A 26,286-nucleotide genomic window follows, 5' to 3' on the forward strand; every position below is an offset into this window, starting at 1 on the left:
TGGCAGCCCCAGGACAAGATTTGCAACTTATCTGCATACATTCTTTCTACGGAATTCAGGAAAAATGATGGCTTTGTGTTAATTTTGCATTAGCAACTTCATTTTCGTTGCTGTTGTAATTACAGATGGGATAGTGGATTATTTCTGAAATGGAATTTTTACCTTGAGCAAGTCCTGCAAAATACAACTTCAATTATGCAGAGTTGGCTCACAGCCTCTGATTCTGTGGTTTAGATTTCTTGTTTGTATTTAACAGCTTCTCTTCTCAGAGCTCTGCCTGGATTTTACAATTCCCCTCCATCTTTCCTCTTGACTTTTTCCCGCTCCTTTAATTTACCTCTTGCAGACTACAGGAATTCCATAAATTTTCAAGGTTTCCTCAGCCTTCTGTTGTGAACTTTCTTGTTCCAAATTTCACATTCTCTGCATCAAGTTTATTCTCTATCCTTTTGGCAAAGTAAACATACACCTTGGGAAATCTCACCCTGCACAAGAGCTGTTCATGGTAGTGTCTCAGCTCTGGCACTTCCACTTGGGACTCTGAAGTATGCAGTAATGAAGCCTGATTAAGTACAGTTGTATGTGATATTTCTGTATAAAAATAAAGATTGAACATTATTTGGGAGCAACTCCTCAAATAAATCTGTTGCCTTAGATCTTTCCTTCTTTAAAAGCAACTTTTGTTTAAATCCAGTGAGTCTTTTGAACAGAATCTCACCTTAAGCCTGACTCTAAATTTTTTGTGATAGCTGTCTTCATATCCAGCAAACAATACTCCATTTTAAATCAATGTAAAATCTCTGAGCAATGGGAATTTTAAGAGTGCCAGTACTGCAGGATAATAAAATCCTGGCGCAGAGACACTGCTGTCATGGAGAAATGTTTGCTTGATGCATTAACTAATAACAATAGATGAATTAATCAGTTTGCTTGCTTTTCTTCATTGCCAACTTGGTAGACTGTGACAAAGTTCTTTACTGCTGGCCAGGTTGAGGAGTTTATTTTTTGTCTTATTTGCTTATATATCTATTTTAATTTGGCAACACAATCCCCATTCCATTCATAGGTCTCCATAGACATCTCCCTGTAAATGTTACACTTGTTACAAAGAACTGTGTCAGATCAGCCACAGTCTCCCTGGGGAGACATTTGATCATTCTTTTTATCTAAATCACTTAAAATCTTCAAAGACCAGCTGTACCTGGGTATTAATGCTCTTTCAGAACCATATGTTTCCTTTCTGCACAAAATCAGTGTAAGGGGGACACTTACATAAAATCGTGCTGCAAATTGTTGCTATGTGCTCCTTCTGTAGGGGATAAAGGATAAGGGACAAGCAGCAACACATGATTTTAATCAACCCATGCAAGACATAAGAAATCCTGTAGGACATTTAAACATGGTTAGATTTTTTTCCTTGCCTTCCTCAAACCCTCCCCCAAAGTAAAGGAAAATACTGCTTGCAAATAACCCCTGTCTGTTCAGCTAAATAGAAGTACAGGCAGTACTTTTAGAACCAGGTGCAATTGTTTTTTTGCTTTATGTCCTCAGTTACAGAATTCAGAATGTAGTGTATTATGCTATCTGTTGCTACACACAGCATACAGACACATGATGGCTACCCCAAAAAGGAAAATTAGATTACACATCTATCCCGCTCTGCAGCATTTTGAAACATATTCTATGTATGACTTTAGCCCATTGGCTTCTACTTTACACAACTAAATATGCCATCATTACTAGTAGAAACTCAGTAAAATAAAGGCAATATACAACAGGCAGGCACAGGAGGATAATTTATATTCATTTTCAAAGTTGTCTGATTTCCTGGGTTTGTTCATCCCTTCAGTATTGTTCTCCTATTCTGTGAATTTCCTTAGAACTTCACCAAGCTATTACTAAAACATAGGTGAGAGGATATGTACTCCTTTTAAAAACAAATGGGAAAAGGGGAACAATCTTTATAAACCACCTGTAAACCTTGTTCATACAAATACAGATCAATTAGAAGTGTCACATTAATTATTCATAAGATTACAGAAAACTGACATGTACCAATCAGGCGATGGTGCTCCTCTTTTCTTTGGATTGACAAGGGTGCCTAAGAGTAATTATATATACCATAGTAACTAGCAATGTCTGGTAAATACAATGAAGTTATCAAATGAAGAATAATACCTGGGGAGGGGTGAGTCAAATGCACAGCACAATTTATGAGTAACTTCAGTGCTGCTGCAAAAAATGGAAGACAGCACTGTCACTCTGTGTAGGTGATAGAAGATGAATATGTTCTTTCTAAAACACTTGCAACAGACCACAAAAAAAATTAGCTTGTGATATTGGAGAGAGAAGCAGTAAAAAAGAAAGCACATCACAAGCTAGCAACAAAGTCTCTGAAAATGTCTCAAGATGTTTCAGTATTAGGCCTGCAGAAGAAGTTTAGGTAAAACCTACAGGGTTCTTAGAGTTGTTTCCTTACTAGTCTCTTTGTATTCAGTGTTATCCCTTACTAGTCTCTTTGTATTCAGTGTTATCCAGAAAACATGTGAAGAACAAAAATGTGTCTTTAAGGTGTCTCAACTGAAAAAAACAGAAAACACTCTTCTCTTGTTCCCTCTAGTGAAGGCCAATTGAGTTCAAAGGGCAAGTAGCTAGTTGCTAAAGCATGCCAATGAGACTCAGAGAAACACAAGCTGAGAGAAGAGGTGATGGAAGTATGTACTGTAGGTTAGAAGTGGATTAATTTTAAAATAATGCCTTATATCAGAGCAGAAATGTTTGCAACTGGTGCATGTTAAGTGTGTGAACAGATAATTATTATTTGTAGAGTAGTATGACAATGAACTGTGAAGAGAAAAGCAGTGTCTCATTTTGACGTTCTTTGCACTGCAAAAAACCTATGGCAAAGAAAATGCAAATTCAAGATGAAGATTATATGGAGGTTCATATAACTTTTGTAATCAACTCCCCTAGAAATTCATCAGTCTCAAGATTGGTGTTATTCACCATTGTACTCCTCCAGAGACACTCCTATAAGAGATGACATAAACACAAATGAGATTCTATGTATTATATTTAATTTTATCATATTCACTTAGATTCTTAGCTATGACCTTGAATACGGTTGTATTTCAATACAATTCACCAGAGAGAAGTTGAGCTTCTAGAGCATCAGATTTGTCATGAGATGTCAGATGTCTACATCAAGTAGGATGACAAGTAACTGAGAAATGACATTAGTGCTATCATAATTTTAAATCCAACAAAAGAATAAAATTCCTTGTAATCAGGACAGCATCAGGATACTTATATACAACTTTTCTTCCTTGCTACTGGACAACTGTATTCCACTGCTATGTTGAATGATTTTTCTTAGCGTGTTTTCTACCCAATAGAAATCATTCAGATCCAAGTCGTGTAAGTCAGTTTAAAGTTTTATTCTGGTGGAATAGCACTATGTTGTCAAAATTTACAGAAGTCAGCGGGAACTAAGCAGATGACTATCTGTGATCAGGTAAAAGGTGCAGCAAAATGCTAAGACAGCGATGCTTTCAGAAGTTCCAGTAGAAGATATAATTTTAAAATAACATACCTTACTTAGCAATGTGCTCATACGAAAACACAGGAAAGCAAGACCAGAGCCTGTTTCATTCACAGTGTAGATAACACAGTAATAACATTTCATAAATGCCCAAGACAGATAGTACGTATGTTCTTTGATTAATAAGATAACCAGAAACTTATCTATTGAATGGAGTGAATCCAATACCATGTGATCCACCTTAATCTTTGGCTTCAGGTTCACAGGAAACCTTCCCTCTAAACAGTTGCAGAGCTTGTGATTTATTGCTGCTGTCACAATTATGTGCACAGATCACCAGACTGAGTGTGTTCTGCAGTGACTACATGCAAGTGTTGGTATTTTTGCTTTGCTCCTACAAACACTATGTCTTCTGTCTTCTACCGAGATCTGTGTGTTTTCTTTTAGTGTCAGTGGGCTGCAGTCCACATTCAAACTATCAGCACTGCACAACAGTATTTCCAGCCACTGTGAGATCACTCACAATAAAAGGAACATCATCACTTTTGGCTACAAGAGCAGATACGAAGCTTGATTTCATTAATTTGATTTTAATAGTCACTGCTATTTATTTGTTCTAGTGTCTAGTCACTGCTTTATTCATTCTATTTGTTTGTCACTGAGATCCAGGCAAAGATTTGGAGAAGGAATATCACACTAGATTTGTGTGAGCAGTCAGCTCATTTTCCTCAGAGAAATTCTCTGGGCTTCTGTAGCATGGGAGTGAGATCAATAAATAGGTACTCTAGCTGCTTGGGCAGTTGTTTTAAAGATAAGTGCAGTGGGTTTGAGAACACCCTTGATCATTATCCATTAAGCAATGGTCTTTTTAATGTGTTCTCATTTTAAAATCTCAGTAGTGGTGCAGATGGTTCCAAGGAAGAGTTTGCACTACTGCAATAAAATGAACAGATTTGCAGGGATGTTTTGGTGCCAGGAGAGATCTCTATTAATGGCACTTGTAGTTAATCTTCAAAATTTAGCCTGTGTGCATTGTTAAGAAATTTTCTTAGAAATAAAAAGTTCTTTAACTAAAACAAAAATAATAAACACCAAGCTTTATTTTCATTTTTGTTGAATTCTCTCTTGCTGCTCCTACGTCTGGAGAGCCAGTGAATAGCTCCCAAGAAACCAGTGCTGCATAAGAACCAGCTTCATAACTGCTTGGGTGCTTTTTACATGCAGATGTTAAATAAATTGATTGGCTGGCAAGAGAGCGCTCAAACCTGCTAGTGACCAGGTACTATCCATGTCACTTCTAGGAAAACGCTCATTAGAAACAGTGTTTCCAACATTCATCAAATGCATGGACTAGATTACACTACCAGACCCTCACATGGTATAAAATGGTGACTTCAATGTGGCCTTGTTACTTTATGCCAGCTGAATACACCTGAGCTTAACATGGTCGTGCTTTTTCTTTCAAAGCAAACATGTTAAATAATAAGAGGCAAACAAAAGGAAATGAGTATATTAAAGTATACTTTATATAAAGTATACTTTATATTAAGAGTATATTAAAGTATAACTTTGTTTCATATCTTTTGCTGATTTATTTTTAGAACATAATAGGAAGTAGAAATATTTCGGTATTAGAGAGTACTAATGCAATGACCAATTTTAAATTGGACAAATAAAATCTTGTACATCAGTATTGTACATGCTTCTGTTATTTTAATGTCTAAAAACAACCAAGAGAAATATTACATAAACAAGAAAAATGTTATATAAACTGCCATAACAGCAAAAGGTGTTTTAAGTCTATTTACTTTACCAGACAAAATCTTTAGCAGTTTGTTATTTATGTTATCCTTTTGCTTAAAACCAAGGGACTGACCCACGTTACACCCCACAACTCAGACCCAAAACTTTGTGCTGTCTGTCAATGGAAGAATGGCAACTTGCTTAATCCTCCTCTTTTCTCTTTTGCTATTCATGCTTTCTCCAGGATGGAAGGCCTTATGAAATTTGATAATATAACATCAGGAATGCCATAAAGGCAGTTTTATTTTTATACTGGGGTAATTAAAAAAAAAAATGGTTTACTCACAGCAAATTTGGAGCCAGATCATCTATGCCAAAAGTAGCAATGACTGCAGTGCATAAAAGAAGCTAGAACTGATTGTCTTCTCTGAAGCAGAGGACAGAAAATTGCTTATATGATATAAAAATCTCGTTTGTAGCAAGATCTTTGATCTGCATGTGAATTCTTATTGTTTATAAATAACTGAGTAGAATCTAAAAAAGTCTTGACACTGGTTATTAAAAGAATATAGATAATTCTAAATCCTTTATGTAGTCAATGCAGTAAAAAAATATATGCTTGATATTCAAAAATACCTGTATCTAGAATGAACAGATTTGTTCTTTACTTTGCATTAGATGGTCCTGAAAGAAACTAAAGTGTTTTATATCCTTCATTTCCATATACCTGAAGGAATGACATATTTGACATTTTTATTACATTGAGAACATTGGTCCAAATTAAGATAAAATACTTTAAATACAACAAAGTTGTATTTCGGATATCCAGTCAGAAATATATTGTCTGAAGTCAGGCTTTCAGAAATGGAAAGATTTTTAAAATTTTGGCTCAACAGTTCCTGTAAGTTGATTTTTATCTCTCTCACATATTTCCTTTTTATATATATAACTGACTCTTCATGCACACACATTTAATGGGAGGGCTCTGTCTTACTGGAATGTTACAAGTGGGACCTCTGCTGTTTTTTCAAAAGAAAAAATTCAGTAACTGAAAGACTGGATCTTGCAGATTCTTAACAGCATGAAGAGCTTTTGTTCTTGATTTCAAAGTATTCATACTGGATTTTTGGAAATTTTGTAGATGCACACTGTAACCCAGTACCATATTTTGAATCTAACCAAATGTCTCTAGTAGGATAGGATACCACGGCATCAGGGTATGCCATGAGCTAATTACTTCTGACATCAAATCAACATCATAGGAATTAGTCCTTCAACCTGCTGAGTTCAAGCTGATTCTTTCATGAGGTGTAGTCCCAGATACTCAGAAGAGAAAGTTCCCTGCTATTAGGTTTAGCTTTCATTTTTTGTTAGCTTTTAATTTCTTAATTCCCACCTGTTAGGCTTCATACATGTATCTTAAGTTTTATAATCTATCAGAATGTTACGAGGGAGAGGTATATAGAACAGCATAAACATTTGGGAAACAGATCTGCAATTTGCACCACAATTTCATGTAGGTTTCCCTATGCTGGAACTACAGGAACATTTGGGATATATTAATACTGATAGATATTGAGCACTTAGGGGCTTAAAACCATAAACTCAGATTTCATTCCTTCATCTATGTTGTAAAAGTCTTGTTTATCGTTACTTTTCATTTTTACTCTTTGTTTTTATTTTATCTTTTATTTGGACAGGACAATGGAATGAGTAGCTTGTAGTCCTTCATTTCTTTTTGTTTTTTTTTGTATTTATTTCTAATTCTCTGTGGCCCAGAAAAGAGTAATACTTGAACAGTACTAACATTTCTGGGTTGCTTTTATTAAAGTTTTGTCAAAAAAAAAATCTAATTAAAATCAGACAGGGTGATTTTTAAAAATTTGATTAATTAGCATAAACAATATCCCTGTAATAAGCTTCACTGACATTTTTGATGTTCTTTGCATAGTAGATTACTGTATTCTTGCCTCTAATTATAGTAAATCCTATTACATTAATTTTCATTGTACTGGTAATCGGATTAAAATAGTATAGCATTAAGAGTCATACACATTGTAATGAGAACAGCTTTACACATTCTGACGAGAGCAACTTTCTTCCTGAAAATCAAAAATGGTTTTCATGTTGTAATAAGTGAGCAAATACTCAACTAGAGATATAAAACAGTCTTGAACTAGGATTCTAACCAACTTCAATACATTCATGAAACATCCAGCTAGCCTTCAGACTTATGAACGTGGAAACGTTCCTATCAGCATTCAATGAAAGATATTAATGATGCTAAAAAATGCTCTGACTCTATAAATTTCCTATTCATATTATATTATAAATAAATGATACTTAGAAATTTGTATTTATAACATAAAACTAAATTATAAAGTGAGGAATGAGTATAATGTTTGGCAGGAGAAAGTCCTTAAATTTTAGCAGAACTCTGTCATTTTGATCTGCTTATCCTGATGTGTACAGCTACTGTGCACAAAACTCACTATTCGACTGAAAAAAAATGTGAAGGCAATGTAAGGAAGTAGACTTTCTAGAAGTAGACTTTCTAGACAACTGAACACAGTGGTATGAATTGGTCCTCATTCTAAATTTTTCACAGTGGTTCTATAACATGTCTAACACAACAGTTCAGAAAGCATATTTTTTTCTCAGCCTTCAATATTCTGAATTATTGTTTTCCAGAATTCCACACCCTTCCTTCAGGGAACCATCATTATCCCCCACTTTTCACAATCTTCCATTTTCTTTTAACTGTTGTGTGCTTGGAGATTTCCCCATCGGGCACAATATCTAAAAATGAAAGCTATTAACAACTCTACATCCCAAAATCACACCAAGGTCTGATCACACCTCACCTCAGAGATACATAGTTTCACAGTTCTAGCAGTACACAGTTAGCAGGACCAATTAGTTAGATCTTTGTGTACTGAGATTGTGATCTGTTGCAGATGGCAATGTATTTCTTAGAATCTTTTCTGGGAAGCGATGTTACTTACGCTTCTTTTTCTTCTGCATCTCACATTGAAATTGTATGCTTGGTGATTTCTTCCCTCCAGTGGTTTTCTACATGAATAAGCCGTATCAGAGAGCACTAATGGAATTCATGCATATGCTTATTTCTTTCTACGTTAAGCTTATTTTATCCTGTGAGAGGGTCATGCTTGTCAGGCATAATGTGGTATTTGGATAATTTTGACTTAGGGTGGTTTTCTCTTTTTTTTTTTTTTTTTTTTTTTTTAAGGAGTAAAATCGTAGCATTACAAGTTTGCAAGAAACGGGTAAATGTCAAAGCACTGGACGGTGCCTGTACAAGTCCAATTTGTTCTAGCCTGAATTCTTCACTTTAATAGTATTCTTACTTTTATAGCAACCTAAAATTTGGTTATAAGAGTATAAAGTAGCTGTATATCAGACCTGTAGAACTATTTGTACAGGAAACCATTTCCAAATAGCTCTGACTGTAGTGAAACAGGGATATTTGCTTGCAAGTTTCTTGTAAATATTTCAATTGCTTATTCTAGAAAACCATTGATAATCCATAGTAAAATAAAAGTTATTTATTCTGTGAATAAATTTTCTTAACATATTCTTTGTCTTCTGAGAAAACAAGGTGAACATTCTTTCCTTCCAAAAGCAAAATTATTAACCTCTTCTTATTTTGGTAGCTCAAATAAATGACCAGGATGAACTGTTTGAGGAAATGCAAGTAATTTCTAAATGACTGTGTCAGATCATTACCATAACTTCCTAGACCCATAGTTCTTTGCCACCACTCAAGCCAACCTGTCATGAAGACACTTCAAAGAAACATGAAAACTTCTCCTTCTGTAGATGGTAGTTATGCAGTACAGTGTGATAGAAAAATTCCTTCAAGTGTTTTTGTGTATTTTTTATGATGGTAGTGTATTTATCTCTCTCGCTATATCTATAATTTTCACTTAACATGGAGTTTATGGAAAAAGCAATAATAGACCAGAAAAAACCTTTGCATTATATACAATAAATACATTAATATGAGTACAGAGAAGCCCTAGCAGATCAGAAAAAGTCACAGAATTATGTATTTTAAATGCAGATAGGAAACACACAAACATTTTGCTTACTTTTGAGGAGAGAGAAAATAGCCCCAGAGTCATTGCATCTGAAAAACTTGTGGATTCTAAGGAATTCTTTTGCCTTTGACAAATATGATACCTTTTTCTTTTTCTTTCTGGAAAGAAAATGGGAGATATGTAAAGCTTACACATGATAGATTGAAATGGCAAGAAAGTCTGTTACAGTAGCTTTGACATAAATCTTTATTAATATTATTACTATAATTGAGTAATTTATAAATTCCCATTACTAACAACTACTGCAGAAAAAAAACCCTCCTTAGTAAACAGGAACTTTTAGATTAAAATAGAGATGGAGATCAGTTATCTAATGTTATCTTTTAATGTCACTACTGTATTGTATCAGTCTCTGAAACACTGCCACTTTACCAAGTGAACTGTGTAATAAAATGTTCTCAAATCATATTAAATACAACACAAGCATAGAATAGGACATATGTATCAAGATTTTTTTATCAATCATTGGAATACAAGTCAGCAAGGGGAACAGGTTTATCCTAGGAATAAACACAATGTTAATCCTTCAGCACACACAGTAGCATAGTATTGAGAACTCCATGGAATGGGTGGTGTAAAATTGTGAAGTCTCTGTTATATGCCAAGTAAAGCTAAAATTAAGACTATCCTAAAATGCAACCAAAAGATGCTACTTATATGTCATAAAACCAGGAGCAAGTTTACTTAGTGTTTGATGTAGCTCCAATGAATTTTGAGCTTTAGTGCTTGAACTGTGTCATTAAGGTCTAATCTGCTCTCAAAAGTTGCTGATCTGATCATTACATTACTAATAAGGATGCCAGTTATTCTGGAAAGATGATTTTTTTCCTTTTTGCCAAACAGTGTTAGCTTATATGGGTTTGTTGAACAAAGTAAGCTACATCAGCAAATAAAGAGTATTTTTGTTTGTTCACCAGCATAGCTATGCCAGTTAGGAGTGTAGTTTCTTTTTCCTCACATTACTGCAGAAAATCTACGTTACCTGAAGTAACTTAAGCATAGCCAAGACTTTTAAAAGTGCATTTCTGTAGAGTCTCCAAGGATACTTTAGAGTCAGACTTAAATTTCCCTTCCTCCTGTGAGCACAGTTAAAACTGAAGTGACACAGGTGAGAGTTTGAAAAGGATGTCACCTAGTGACAACTGGCACTGCAGAGTAGTGTGATTGGCTAATGATAAAGGAAAGCAAGATGAGGTTCCAAAATCTCTGTTTCAGTGACAGGTTTACTGATATCAAATCTAAAACCAGCAGGGGTAGATAATGTTGCAAAATCTTGCTTTGCACTCCCTGGAATGTAGCTTTACACCACAATTACACTCCCTTATTCTTAGCGGCTGATGGGAGTTCCCAATGTACAGCTGCTTCAGTGGCATCCTCTAAGTCACAGTCACTCAGTCTCCTGCTGCTGAAAACAGCCTAAAACTGCCATGGCATGGGCCAAGACTCCATCACACACACTGGTATTAAACTCCACCTTCTTGGGATCCATCCATCTGTCTTGTAGATATACCACTGTCCTATTGTAAACACACAATTTTGAGTGGCGTCTGTGCCAAGCACACATCTATTCAAGTGCAGCAGTCATACATACTATTGTAACTTGTCTGAAAGAGCAGTCTGTTTCTCTGAAGCAAGAAGTGCATTGGAAGGTCATTCTGGGGACAGGTTCAGAAGAGGTCGGGGATCGTAGTCTATAAACAATATATAGATTATACAGTTCTAAGGTGAAGTCTGTAGTTAAGTTACCTAAGGAAATAAAACTAAGAAATTAGTAGGGTTCTGCTTGGTTTTGTACTCAAAAAAAATCCCATGGAACAGGGGAGTAATTCACTTGGAGTAATCTAACAGAAATTAAATAATTTATAAAACACGTGCTAGGTTCAAAAAATGTAAACAATTTTCAGCTTTCTGCAGTGAAGGAGAATGTTAGACAGAACAGGTTTGCATTGAGAACAGTAAATATCATTAGACTGCTTCTCTTGCAGGGATATCTACTGTATAAATTTTGGTCTTACCTTGGCAAATGGGTCCACACAGGCCTTAGAACTAACAGAGGGATGTCTGGATGCTTTCCCTAATCTGGAAGTTGCTGATTGACTCCTGTTAAAAATAGGATGTTCATCTGAAAGGCAAGAAAGACAGGATCTTTTTACTTTTCAGCATACATATAAAACATTGGTGCTTAAAGCCATATGTTCTGAAAGCCAACATATAATGAAGCCATTGCTGCTTAGAACTAAGAAGGAATAGGTACAAGAGAAACAAAAATAATGCAAATTAAAATTAGAGAATAAAATGTCTTCATTAATATCTGATTTTTGTCTCTGTAATAGACATCAAGAAGCACAGAAAATGATACATAAAATGTACAAAAGTTAGTTTGTTAGTACCAGACTGATAGAGTATAATCACTGAGAACTATAGAGCTAAATTTAGAATAACTGTAATTATTTAGCAAATTTAAATAGATTTAGGAATTCCTAGTGAATTAAGAACAGGAATCGTATTATAAAGCAGATGAATAAAAATTTCAGTATACACACATGCTCCATTGTAAGTTTTTATGCAAGGTATGGTTGCCATATTTCTTAACTCTTTTGTATATAAATACTTAAAATAAATTTATGTCCCAAACCTGCTACTGTAAAAATAAAGAACAATATTTTGGGACTCTCTAATACAGAGTCCTTTTACAAAGTAAAGAACTCTGAAAGCTTAGCCACTTCTTCCAGGTTTATCAGCTTTCAAATAAACTTTGCTTCCCTCTTATCCTTAGATTGCCTAATCTACAAAATTTTTACCACTACAACAAGATTAAGACTAGATTTTTCTTTTAAGAATTTCTACACGAGATGTATTTTTCTAACTGGCAGGCGTAACACTCAAATGGGATATTCAAACAAATACAGTCTCAACATTCTTTTAGTCAGCATAACCTACCATATCAAGGTGTATATTACATGCATGAATATAAATTACTATTTCAATTACTATTTCATTAGTAGCTAGCATTCTGATGTCAAGAATAAAATTCAGCCCACACTTACTCTCTCATAACTTTTGTGGGCAACAGTTTTTTCAGTCAGCTAAGATGACTAGATATGCAGAAGAAAAAAAGCGATGTGCTTGTTTTAAAAGTTTTGATTTTAAGGCAAAGTAAGAGCCTTACAGGTTTCAAAACTGATTTGATGTTCTGTCTAAAAAAGATACAGACTTTTCAATTAGTATACTACTAGCACTGTTTAAGTACAAAAATTAATACCTTCTTATCTTCTTAATCATTTCAAGTTAAGCATCCCTCATAGCTTTTAATGCTTGAGCACTCCAAAGTCAAAAACCCCATTAACTGTATCGTGAGAGCTGGAGATGTACAGGCTCCCACAGGACATCAAGTTGCCATTTGAATTTTTTAAATCATTTGTGACACAGAATTTCAGGACATTTGTGTACATCAGATTTCTTGGCTGGAAATTCAGAGCCATACAACTCATTAACTATAGCAATACAACTACGGTGTTTCTAATTGTGCTTATAAGTACTGTATATTCTCTGCTTCCTGTGTCATGAACAGGCCTAGCTAGAATGCAGCCTACTACAGTCTTGAGGTATACATTACAACACATACACACAAAGAAAAATAATCACCAAAATGCTCATCTCTGAGCCATAAAGCAACAATGATGTGTGCATTATTTCTTCCTAGCTGACAGTGCCACCTTAGGATCCCAGTTCTGGGTAAGGATTACAATTAATACTATTCACATTATAGCAACTTAATGAAAAGTTGTCACTTCAGCATGGATTTGTTCGTACCTGCACTCAGCAAAATATCTACGTGCTGAAACATGGCATTTCTAGCCAAAGTATTTTCCACCACTCTTGATCAATGTGTCAGCTAAGTGCTACACTTCACTTCAGGGATGCTTGTGCTGAGGGTCTCTGATAATACGGTACCATGTGTTAGCACTTATTCCAAAAGCACTTCTCAAACACGATGATCTGCTGCTGCTGTTATTGCTGAGCTTGAGGAGGAAGGCACAGAACAGATTAAAGCCGTAATAACAACTGTGTCACACCTAAGGCCATGAAACACTTACGTGTTCAGCTATTTGTGCTTCAGTACCCAGAAGGTGGGCACACTGTAAAAATATTTTATACTTTTAGTTTGACTTATCTGCCATCTGATTCTCGAACTCACTTCAGTTGCTTTCCTCATATGGAATTTTCCTCACGTGGGATGCGCTGTTCCACCAGCCTCCACACCTCACCTTCACCTCATCCTTAACGCACCCTCATCCTTAACGCACCCTCATCCTTAACGCACCCTCCTGCTGACCCTCCTGTTCACCTTTCCCCTAACGGGGCCGCCTCCGCAGGCGGTGGGGCGTTTGCCCCGGAGCTCGGTTATTGCTACCCCCCAACGGACACCGTCAGCCAGGGGGACGATTAAAGTAACATGGGTCTCCTGTAGCCGCTAATGGGATTAGAGGCGAAGCGAGTGAGGCGTGGGCAGCGTTAGAGCCATGGCGCGCCCCTGATGGCGGGAGGGCAGCGCGGCAGCTGCGCCTCATGGGCGGGGGCGGGATACCCCAGGTAATCGGGGAGGGCGGCGGGGCGGGAGCGCCCCGGTGGCGGGCAGGGATGGTGGGAAAGTCCCGCTCGCGCCGGGGGCGAGGGGAGGCCGCGGCCGCCCACAGATAGCCCAGGTGAGAAGAGAGCGAAGCGGGGGCCTGGTCGGGAGCGGGGAGTGCGGCGCGGCGGGAGCACGGCGAGGGAGAGGGAGGCGCGGCAATAGGTCGGGGGGTAAAGCACGGGGGGCTGCGAGGAAGGGAGTGCGACAGCGGGAGGAGGAGAGGAGCGCGGGCCCAGGGGAGGGCAGAGCGCGGCGGGAGGCGGAGGAGAGCGTCAGCTGGAGCGGGGATAGCGGGAGCGCGGCGGGAGGCGGAGGAGGAGAGCGTCAGCTGGGGGCAGAGATAGAGGGAGTGCGGCAGGAGGAGGAGGAGAGCGTGAGCCGGGGGGGCAGAGATAGAGGGAGCGCGGCAGGAGGAGGAGGAGGAGGAGGGGAAGAAGCGCGACGCAGGGACGGCAGATGCCTGGAAATAAAAATTTGATGATTGCATGCAGCGGCTGGAGAGACTCTGTCGGTGGCGGCGGCGGGGACGAGGCAGGGACAGGGGGGGCGACGGCAAAATGAAGTATCAGAAATACCTGACTGTCTTGCAGATGGCCATAGGGGTGACCGCCTCCAACAGGGGCAGTCTGATGCCCTTAAAGAGGAAGCTGTGGTGAGTAGGCACAAACGGGGCCACGGGCGCTGCGGGCCGGGCCGGGCCGAACGCGGGCCGCGGTGGGACGGGCGGGAGCCGCGGCGGAGGGTCCCCGCGAACATGAGGGGCGCCGTGCCCAGGCCCGGCCTGCGGCGCCGGGCGGGCATCGCCAGGGCACCAAGTTCCCGGCGGATTCGCCGCCAGCCGTGCGGAAACGCCGGGAGGCGTTGGCAGTGCCGGCAGAGCTGTCCGCGCCCGGTCCGGCGCAGGACGCGGGCGGAGCAGGCTCCGCTCCCGCGGGGACAGCGCTGCCGTACGCGGCTCAGCGACAATGGCAGCCCAGGCTGAGGGCGCGGGAGCGGCTCCAGCGGAGACACCGCTTGCGTGACAGCCCAAGTGTTGCCGCCGATGTAGCGCATTGTGCTCCCGCCGCGGGCTGTGCAGAGCCGGGTCCGAATCCCCTGCACCTGCTGACAGGTGTACTGAGAAAACGGAAAAGAGAGACGCAGGTCTAATAGATTAGTGAGCGACAGAGGTAGTGCTGCTCAAATATGGTTATTTTTATTTAAACCCCGCTTTTGCCCTGACTGATCCTCTCTCCTTTTTTGCTTGCTGATTGTGTGCTGAACTAATTTTTCCGGATGAATCAACAACGTTATGAAAAATGTATTAAAGTCTAGTGGTGTAATGTGGGTGAGTAGGGCACTGACAGGCATATGGCACTGCAATACCGTGTCACTTGTGGGTGTGCAAGAGCCCACTGTCAGCTTGATGGGAGCAATGGGATGTGTGTCATCATCAGGACAAATCATAAGAAGAAAATACAGGAACTTGAAGTCAGATTTTCTGTGAAGAATATATCAATAATAGATTTGTAATTTCTTATCTATAAAAATACTCAAGAGTAATATTCAAGAGTGATGTTTAGTTGGCAATGGTCTTACAGTTTTCTTTCACTGGACTTCACATGTTCCTAGTGAAGCAAAGTAAAGTAAAGTATCACAGTACCATTTTATGTAAACATAGTTTGGAACTAAAAATATTATCATGTCAGCAGTTGTAGGCCATAAATGAATTGAAGTGTAGTTTTTTACTTTTTTTTTCCCCACATTGTCAGCTAGCATAGATGGCATTAAGAAAATGAGTCCCTTGAAGAAACATAATGTGGAACTAGTAAGCTCTCTGTCATTAATTCCAGATCTTGCTGTTCCTTGCAGATAGAATACAATTTGGTGAATCTGTTCATCCTGACTGTAATGAACAAAATCAAATGAAGTCTTAGACAAAATATGTTGTCATACAGATAAGTTTTATTACATTAATCCAAGATTTTTACAATATATTCAGTGGTTTGACTCTGATTATGTAAGCTGCATAAAGTGTACCATACCTATTTTATTCTCCCCAAGTTCCACTCATGTGCAGCAGTGTAAGTAGTTAGGTATTACATATTTTAAGAAGTTTAATTATTGGTTGTGTAGTAATAACAGTTGTCCAGTTTCATGTTTCCTGTGTCTTATTGGAAATGTTTTATTTACTGGCATGTGAAAGGAAAGCTGTCTTTATTTGTATACTTACTTTCTGTAAGACTGAAAGGACCCGATTCAACTCCTACTTTGTCTGCAGTTGAAGTTAGATCAGCTCTATGTTGTCCTGTTTCATGCTGAGATTCTGTGCTTTTTGAGGTATAGCAAAACGTTATAGTGGATCCATACTAATACTTGTCACAAGCATTGCATTTCATAACATTTCTAACGTGATATCATGTTGCTGCAATGCAATGCTGTATGAAGATTTAGTTGACTAAAAGTTTAAAAAAAAATAAGGTAGACTTTTTTAATTTTAGGGAGATGTATGAATTATTTGAGGATTTGAAAGTATGTCTGTGGGATATTCTTATTAATAGGAGACATGATATAATGTATTCACATTTTCTTTGAGAACTTTAATAGCATTTGGCATTATCTGTTTGGATAGAATTTATGCTTATGGATGAAATACTGTTTTCTGATGCATTTAGAGAAATGCTTAAAGAAACTTTGTCATGTTATTTTTTCTTACTTGTGCATAGTCTCTATCCAATAATACATTAAAAAATCTGAATATTAGAGAGAAGGATATACTGCTGTTAGTAAAATCAGTGCAATATTAGTGTATGTTTCCAACACTTAAACCAAAAGTGGATTTCAGTACTATATAACTGGACGTTTCAAAAAGACCTAAAGAAAACAAAAATTCGTCCGTGATCAGAGGATGCTTTCCCTCTATTTTTATTTGCTTATTTTTAAAAATTGACAACATTGTGTTTAACCAATCATATCTGTAAGCTTTTTGATGTGTTAATGTGTGTAACTAGAAGCAAAGACATAATTTAATAAAAAAGGGTTAAAATAGTCATCTTTTTGTTGGTGGAGATAATCCACCTGAATCCTACTAAAAGAAAATGAAAAAGATAACAGCAATGTTTTATTTCTTTAGAGAGCATCTGTCACTCCAATTTTCTCCTGCTCTTCCCCCCAAAAATTTAAGTCCTGTTCTGCATGCAAGCAGAGCTACAAATGGAAACACAAAAGATGGACACCGAGTGTCTCACAATGGGTTAAGAATAAATACTTATTAAGTAGCAGAGAATAAACTAGGCAATTGAACAAACAGAAGGAAGCTATGGCACAGGCTTGCAGTGGGAAGTGGAGGAGACAGAAACTTGCTTTTTGTGGAGCTTGTCATTTTATGTTGAGGTTTACTTGGGACAGTAGTGTTTTGGACTCAGGAAGGGAGGAAGCTGCTGGAGTCCTGAACTGCTGATTCAGACCCTTCCCTGTGTGTGTACAGTATTGTAATCTAATATGTAGGATCCTAATTAAGATGAATAGGATGTTTTTAATCCTCTTGCTGGAGGGACAGTATTTTGATACAAAACCCACCATCATAACGCTGCTAGTACAGGTAGAGCACAGCAGTGACTAACATCTGCAAAGGTGATCAAGAAAAACTGACAACTGACCTGGGAGCACTTTAAAATAGTAAATTGTCATAAATATTTACTGAAATCCCAATATGTGCAACCTGAGTCCTTTATATTAGGAAGAAATTCTTTACAGAGAGGGTAATCAAGCATTGGAATGGGCTACCCAGGGAAGTGGTGGATTCTCCCTCCCTGCAGGTTTTTAAGGTGAGACTGACTGTGACACTCAGTGCCATGGTTTGGTAACCATGGTGGTAATGGATCAAGGACTGGACTTGATGATCTCAGAGCTCCTTTCCAACCCGGTGATTCTGTGATTCTATGATTTTACAATAGGGAAATGCTAAATCACATTATTAGGGGGAGCTACACAGGTAGACCATAATTTCTTGTCCCACTGAATATTATGCTGCAAGGAGATGTGCAGGCAAATAAACAAACAAATGAAAAAGAAAAGCCAACAACAAACTCCCCAACAGGATATCTTAGCAACTCCGATGGTTCTTCTCACTAATATTCCCTTCTGTTTCTTCAGCATTTGCCTTTACTTTGAAAGGCTTTCTCTGCTTTGGATTACACCCCTACTGCTCCCCTTGGTGCAGGGAGTGCAGAGTCATGAAATAAAGCAAAAAGCTTGGTTATTGCTAAGTTTTCATTGTGGAGATTATGGAAATGGCTGAAACTATTCCATATTTACATTCTTTTAAGAATGGTTGGTAGTTGTCTGAGGCAATCTAGGTTACAGAAAGAATGCAGATGCAGTGCACTACAGAATTTGAATTTTGACAGGATCCAGTTCCCATTTGGTGCTGTTGTTAAAAGCATGTGTGATGTAGTAGCCGGGATGTTAAATGATAGCTAATTCTTGTAAGATATTGCACAGGTATAGTTATTTTCAAGAGTAGGAGTAAACTTACTTGAAATCAGTGAAGAGTAACCAGCACTGATCTGAAAGCTATGTTGTCTCAGAGTCTTTGTATTCAGGCTGAGGCTTGGCTGTAGAAGCTCAGGCTTATAATGAAGGATGTCTGTTTTATCTAATGATCTAGGACCATCCCTAGGGAGAAAAGTGCCATTGTTTGTTTATGTTCTAAGTAGTGTCATATTTAGTAGAATCAAATAATGGAAAATGTCACCTTAATATAGGAGATAGCAAACATCAAAGATTGATCTTCTTGGTGTCTCTACAGAACTTTGTGGAAAAATACAGAGCCTCAGAATGGATATTTTCCATTCTTGACTACTGGTTCCAGTTAATATTTGTTTGAAATGGGGATAAAAATTTGAGTTTAGCCCATTGTAAGGATTTATTCATGTTGCAAATTAATTAATACTCTTTTTTCTGCTGGAGGCAGGATACTGTGCTTAGGACCCACATATTTGCACAGGTGCACAAGATTTCAACATAGTAGCTGACTGCTCAGTGTGGCCAGCCATTGTTTCAAATTTGTCTTTTATTTTCCCAAACCAATATTAATATTGAGTATGTGTAAGTGTTAGGATTTCCAATCTGATAAGTGGGAGTTAATTTCAGCTCTTCCAGCCTTGTGTTTGAGCCAGAAGCCATACTGATCACATTAAGCTGAGCCCAGCTTGTGTCCTCATTTCCTGTACTACTGAGGAAGACTGGCTTCTAATGGGAGGGCATATAATTATGGGCATTTTATACATCTTTCAGCTGATATCTGTGTAGCTACCAGACGTAGAAGTTTCTAAGTTAGACTTTGATATTGCTACAAGTCTCTAAATGCTTTTTATTAGGATAGGCAGACAACTTATAGTATATGAAAAGTGGGATAATTATGTCACCCTTAGAAGTCTTGTGGAGGCTATGGAGTTAACAAAACCTTGTCCACTCTGCATTAACTATAGCATTAACACTACACTTGAAAAGCAAATACAGAAAGTGTGTCATTTCAAGACTTGTTTTTTATACGTTCTGAGGCTGACTTTTATAAATTGTTCAGAACTCTGAACAAGAAGGGAATTTTTTAAGTTCTCGAAAAATTTTTCAGTCTAACTGATCTGTCTAGAAAATAAGATGACGTTAGTAATTTCAGACATAATTTAACTACAAAAACATGCTAGGTAATAGTGAAAGTTGTTGTAAATAGTGATTATGTGCAAGTAGAAGATAAATATAGCTTTATTAATGAATCCCTGTTATATACAGACCATCTAATTATATTGTAATGTGTATTAAGTCGTTAGCCCTTGATGTGATGTTGCACCTTGAAGTCACAGTTGCACAATATTTTGTTAGCCTAGCATGTTTGTCAATGGAATACAGATACTGAAAGTTTAAGGTTTCTGCTTATTTTACAATCTAGAGAAATAATTGAGAGTCATGGTTATGTAATGTGATATATGATGAGGAACCAGTCAAGGTCAGTGAAACTGTTATAAGAATCATGGATAATAAATAAGGGTCTCAGACTCCATGTGGCATTTGCAAAATGGTTCAATTTTACTTGACTAAAATTTCTGAAAGTTAATGAATTGGGGTACCTGATTTTAGGATTCCTTTGGTGAGCTCCATTAAAGAGGTATTAAATTTCCAGAAGATTAAACATATTATTTGAACAGAAACAGCACATTTGAAGCAAGGCATCAGGAACTGTTCACTCCTTTTAAAGATCTTGATGCTATAGTCTACTTTTTAAAGCCCTAGACTGCCTTGAGCATATTATTCCTAGGCTTTTGTTCAAGAAGTAATCGATGGGCTGCAAATATTTTAAAGGGGCTCTTACAAATCTTTCTGCTTTAGCCTGTGATAATTCCTCTGTACTCCTCATGCATGTATTACAGTCAGTGACTTAGCAATTCACTTCTTAATTTGCTATTAATATTGTATTAATTTGTATTAAGCAACATAAGTAAAAGTTTGAAAGAAGGGGGTAATCAGATATAGTAAATTTCACTGATAATTTTTTAAACTTAAGTTTCGGATACTGGAACCATGGAGTATTGCTTTATAGTATCAGTATTGATTAAGTCAATACTTAGAAAACAAAGAATAAACTTTGTTTCTCTGATTAGTGAACACTTTGAGAACATAAAACATTATTCAAAATTGAGCAGGATTTAAAAAAACTGGTTTTCAGATTTTTTAATAATTTAATTTCAAGTCAATCTCAAAACACTTTGGACCTTGTCTGATGGAATTGGACTAACTGAAGCTGACACTTGGGTTTGTCTTGCAACCCTATAGTCTTAACTTTTGGGGTGTATTCATTGTGGAAATCTCTAGTGTTTGACAGAGTTCCTGTTGCAGTACTGCATGAGTGTTCGGGGCAATGGATTCCTGAGTTTCACTGCTGCACCGGGAGTTCTGCATAATTCTCCCAATTCCCAGTAATGATATTGATTGAATTTTTTCTTGTTGGTTAAATAATACTTTTTTTCTAGTAAAGGTAGCTAGGAATTAATGATTTTATAAAGGATTGAAGGGAATCTTTCAATTGTGATATTTTTTCTCACAACATTATATTTTGAAAGTTAAATGCAACTTTAAAAACATTATTCTGTATGTCAGAAGCTAACAAGTAACAACCATAACTTAGTCTCCAGCAGAACGAAATGATGGCTGGATTCCAGAAGCAACAAGTTCATTTTTTCAAGTGGCTTTAAAGAGTGAAGCTTATAAGTAGAAGGGCCTTCAAAACATACCATTAATGTAGTTTTTTGTTAAAACTGTATAACTTTGATTAGCCTGTTCTTCTGGCTTGTTTGTTGGGGTGTTTTTTGTTTCATTAAGTCTTTTAAGTATCAGAAAACATTAAAAAACCTGCAACTTAAAGAAATGTGCATTTGTAGGTAAGGCCCCAGAATAAGTGGTTTGAAATGTAGTTCCAAATAAGGAAAAGCTAAGTGCAGCGCACAGCTGTTAAACTCGTCTACTAAGGAAGAAGTCTAATGTACCATATTTTAATGCATCAGAGGTGCATGTGAAGATTAGTTAACCCAAATTTTAAGTAGTGGAATAGGCAGCCCTCAAAGATTTTCTGATTTTTCTGGACACAGAGCACAAAGTATATACAATTAGGTACATCTGCATTAACTTCATCAGAGACGTTTGGAGAGCTCTGCAAGAGAAGACAGTGATACAGTAGAAATGAATTATCACTGTAAATGTCACCGTCTCTGGAACCAGGTTGAGACTGAGGAGTTGTCTTTCTGTGGACATTTGTCTTGGTAATACTCTAAGACATTTAGCATGGAAACTGGTGGTTTTAATATTTCTGTTGTGTGAACCAATATGTTACTGTAGTAGCCAGGGCATGTTTCTCAGAATTTAGTTCATATATGATTATACCAAAAAATCTGGTGGAGTTTCAGCGGGAGGTTTATAATGTAATTAAAATTTCTCAATATTATAATTATGTTTTCAGGTAGAAATTTTTATCTATCCTTGCAGCTTAAAGTTGCCAGGAAAATAACGCAAGGGGAAAAAAAACATCTAAACCAAATTACTATGTTATCAAGAGAACTTACAGCAAGCAGTTTGTATCAGTGTGCATGTGTGAAAACCTCAAAAAATCAGGCATCTGAAAACGAAATAGTGATTTGGTAGTCCCAGTAGTTCAACAAGAAAATGAAAGGCTTTATCTCTATAAATTGAATAAGAGATTTGAAAAGATTTGTTTTAATTTTCAGCTTTGGATGTTGCAACTTCTCCCTAGCCACCTGTTATCCCTGACCACAACACTGTGTAGACCCAGGAGTCTCACTAATCAAACAAGTGTATTCAAAATGTATTCAATTGTATCTTGTGCTTGGAATTTTGTATTTCAAGTGTTAATGTGGCTCCCTATGCAATGTCCTATTTTGGTGATGCATAAAACGTCTCTATCTTTCTATATTTTTTTGCAGAAACGCGCCCTCTAAAGCTGTTAGTTCAAAGTAAAAGAACATAAAACACATAGTTAAATATTTCTCTGTGGGGAGAATCTTAATGCTTTTAGACAGAAACACTGAACTGCTGTCTGAAGGCTTGTGAAGTGCAAAAAAGAGACATATTATTTCTAATTTAAGCCAGTTTTTGAAGTCTTTTATCGCTGCGGTTGAGAAATTATATGAAACAAGTGTAAATCTGGACATTAAGAATTTTATGTTTGTAGGTAATTCTTAGTGAGTGTACTTGCTGACATACAGTTTCCTTTTTCTAACATGGTGTCAGTCTGACTAGAGGCTATTTTGCATTTCAGATATTGACCTGACAAACCCTAATACACTTGGTTAATTGTTGACCCCACTTAATTCTCCTCCTTAGCAACTTCCAACAAGCTCCTTGAAATATGGATTGCTTACTCTGAATATTTCACCTATGGACTCCCCTTAGGACTATGTGTAGGTTTCAATGGGATGAAAAGCCTTATAAAGTGTCGTTCCTTAATATATTGCCCCTATAATTTTAACAGATGCTATTATTTCCATTATTGTTTGTTGTTACTCGTTGCTAGAACAGCTGAAGTACCATTAGCACTCAAACTGGAAAAGGTCAAAAGCCAAACACTGCCAGGCTCATAGTGATTTAACTGACAGCCATCAACACGTATCAAAGAACTCGGGTTTCCACTGAAGTAGCAGAGGAAAATATTCCTTTTAATTTTTCAGAAGTTAATATATGATTCTGTAATCTATCTTTTGTCTAATTCTTCTCACTTTTGTACAAACAAGATAACTACAGTATGTTTTTGACAAAATCTGCAAGTGGTCTGAACTTGATGGGATCTAGACTTTTGTGGTCTCATTTTGGCACTTAGTGATTGAAAACTGGAGCTTGGATTGGCATTCCTACTGTGTATAGGATGACAATGTGTTTTCCTTTGTAATTTTTTTACTTTAAGCAAAGATGTTCAATTAAAATGTATATCCTTTGTCTGATATGTGACTCTTTTTATTTGGCAGGGTAACTCCATCTTCTGAAAATCCCAATGGTGCTACCTGTAGTGTAAGTCAGGGAAAGCCCTCTTTAAGAAGAATAAAAGGGAGAATACACAGAAGCAAAAGTCTCGATAGCATTGATTTCTGTGAATTCACTGTAAGTACCATATCTTTTACATTTATCCTAGCTGAAGTTATGAGAATTGTTAATGAAGTAGTTGCCTCCTTGCATTGGGTTTACCTATTTGTCAGATTAGAAAAGGTATTGTATTTAATAATGTTTTAATTGTATTTCTACGCTGCCAGATGTTAAGAGCAGAGATGTTGCTTGTATTTAGTATTAGTAATGCACAACTATGTTCTTCTTTGCAAACAGTGAGATATAAATTTTTATGTCAGATTTTAATATTGCTGCCTGCATGAGATGAAAAAATTAACTGGATCCCATAACTGGAAATGGAGTAAATATGAAAAATGAAATACGTTTTTTAAAATAATTTTTATATTTAGATTCTGGAAGTTGCATTTAAGGTAAAACATTCTTTTTTACAAAACTTACGAAATTATTTTGGTTGTGTATGGCTATAAAAAATTAATAGAAAAGGAAGCAAATGTTCCTAAAAGATATGTATGCCTATAGCACTTGAAAGCTGGTATCACAGGTGATACGTTACTACAGTTAGGCAGTACTGGTATATATTTCTTTTTGGTTAGGGTGTAGATGTGTTTATGTTACAGTTTCAGAAACTTCCATGTGATCATGGTTTCAGAGAATTTGTATAGGAGATTTTGCTGAATCGAGAGAGAAAAATGAAGTAATTTTCACCCAACTTTTAATTCAAGAGGGTCTGTTTACATCCAAACATTGGAAGAAAATATATTGTTAATAATCAAAGAGTATGGTGCACGGGGGTAGATGTCCTGCTATTTATACTGTTTACAAAATATTAGAATTAGTCCTAAATACAGTATGTTTTCAAAATCTGTTTACTGAAAATCCACTAAAACCTACACCTCCCAAATAACTGAGGGGAATTTGGTAAAAAAAAATTATCTTCTGATAAATTAAAATAATGTACTTTTAAATACTTAAATATGTCAAAGAATATGTTAAATTAAAAACTGGTTATTAAATATGAGGATGAAAGAGCTAGAAAATATGTGCCATCTTTAAAATGTAGAAGTCAATAGTGATGTGGAGATGTTGTCTGGCATTACATTGTGATAGAAACAATACCACTAAAATGTTCAGATGGGGTTTGAGGAATCATCTTTGTGTATGGCAAAACAGTGGTTTGAGTGTGTTGCATCTTTCGGTGGGATTTTTTTACGGATGATGCCAGTAGCATAATTGGGATTTTTTTCCTCAGGACAGTTTTGTTTCTAATTATGAGGTCTTGTAGCACTATCTTTGGGACAAAGGGCTTGTTGTTTGCTGTTCAAGGAAGGAATGAAATTACTTGCAAGGGTTTGTGATGTTGTGTAGTGTCCGGATGCTTCTCTGCAGAACTGGGTTCCGTAGCTGGGGCAGTGTGTGTGCAAAGAGCTCAGTTTGTACTGTCAGGAACTTGCATTGCCTCATTTAGAACTGGCTCTTCTGTGTCTGTGCTAACTGTTGTCACAGCACTGATACCGGTGTAATCAATACTGTATGAAGGTTAGAAATTCCCAGAGGGAACAAAATTTGCTTGAGCTATATGGGTCATCTTCTGTGTGGTCCTGTTAATAAGTTTTATCTAAATCTATCTCTTCTCTTGGGGCCTTCAAAGAAAAAGAGATTATAGCCAATGGTGAAAAGAATTCCTTGCGTGCCATAGAAACCTTGCAAAGAGATTTGAGACAGATAATAATGGGCAGGTCTGTATCAATAGCATGCAAATGTGTAAAGTATGTACATATATAAATGCATACGTTAATAGTGAAGTATTGATAATTAGGATCAGGAAAGGAAGCTCACTCTTTATTTCAGGTCTCATGTTAAAGGATGATAAAAGTTTAAATAGCTAAGCACACAAATCAGAGTTATAAATATAGATTTTCTTGCTACATAATTTAGAATCACTCTGGAATATTTCTTGATACTGTGTAATGGTAGTCTTATTGTTCTAAAATTGTGATTAAAAATAGATCTAAAGAAATAATGGAGGAAATTAGTATGCCTAAGTCTTTCAAGAGTGCTCTCATAGCTGAACATTTTTCACTTTAAGCATATTTTTCTAGTTAGAAAGCTCAGACTTTATACTACTGCTTTATGCTGTAGTATATTTGTTTTATGCACAACAAAGATGAAAAGTTTCGTATTTATATATGTGGATAACTTATATGCTGACAAACTCAAAGTAATTTGAGCATCCAGTGAACTGTTGGTTTCATTCATCATGTAGGGAGATTGAGATCCATTAATAATTCTGAACGTTGCTGGATTTCACTTGAGAGTAAGTAATGCCTGTGTACGTCCTAAACTGATCTTTTTGGTAAACCTTTTGTTCCCTATCACTAAGCAAATTCTTACCAAGAATAAATCCTAACAGCAGAAAGACATAAAAAAATAACTTCTTTCTTTTTTCCAAGTGTGAATAAATGTGTCTTCAGTGGGAAAGTTCTGAATTTCCATGCAATATGGGCATACAAAAATTCAATACATGAAAATGGTGTATGTACTACTTTACTGTGACTTCATTTGAAGCAGGGGGCAAATCGTGGGAGCCGCATTCAACTGGGAGCCTGCCTTATTAAAAAATAGGGTTATTCTTTGCAAGGGAG

General features: G+C 37.0%; 1 protein-coding gene and 1 long non-coding RNA gene across 11 annotated transcripts in view; one reads left to right on the top strand and one right to left on the bottom strand.

The window, feature by feature from the left end:
* LOC126636749 (uncharacterized) overlaps positions 1–14,990 on the bottom strand; it is a 30,164-nt gene extending 15,174 nt beyond the window's left edge. The window contains exons 1-3 of the long non-coding RNA XR_007628127.1: positions 14,614–14,990; positions 11,421–11,527; positions 9,397–9,503 (exon numbers count right to left, since the gene is read on the bottom strand). This is a non-coding gene — a long non-coding RNA (uncharacterized LOC126636749). The remainder of the gene's footprint in view (positions 1–9,396; positions 9,504–11,420; positions 11,528–14,613) is intronic.
* The window catches only part of TJP1 (tight junction protein 1), a 191,096-nt gene that overhangs the window by 18,514 nt on the left and 146,296 nt on the right, over positions 1–26,286 (top strand). For 6 of the 10 annotated variants that reach the window (XM_050309301.1, XM_050309290.1, XM_050309292.1 and 3 more), the window contains exon 3: positions 23,548–23,680. In XM_050309301.1, the coding sequence (XP_050165258.1) occupies positions 23,548–23,680 (133 nt within the window). Of the gene's footprint in view, positions 1–14,051; positions 14,112–14,513; positions 14,691–23,547; positions 23,681–26,286 lie in introns of those variants that run through there. The other 4 variants (XM_050309299.1, XM_050309300.1, XM_050309295.1 and 1 more) reach the window with 2 other exon arrangements.

Source organism: Myiozetetes cayanensis, unplaced genomic scaffold, assembly GCF_022539395.1.
Source record: "Myiozetetes cayanensis isolate MyiCay16 unplaced genomic scaffold, myiCay2020 scf14, whole genome shotgun sequence".
Taxonomy (NCBI): domain Eukaryota; kingdom Metazoa; phylum Chordata; class Aves; order Passeriformes; family Tyrannidae; genus Myiozetetes; species Myiozetetes cayanensis.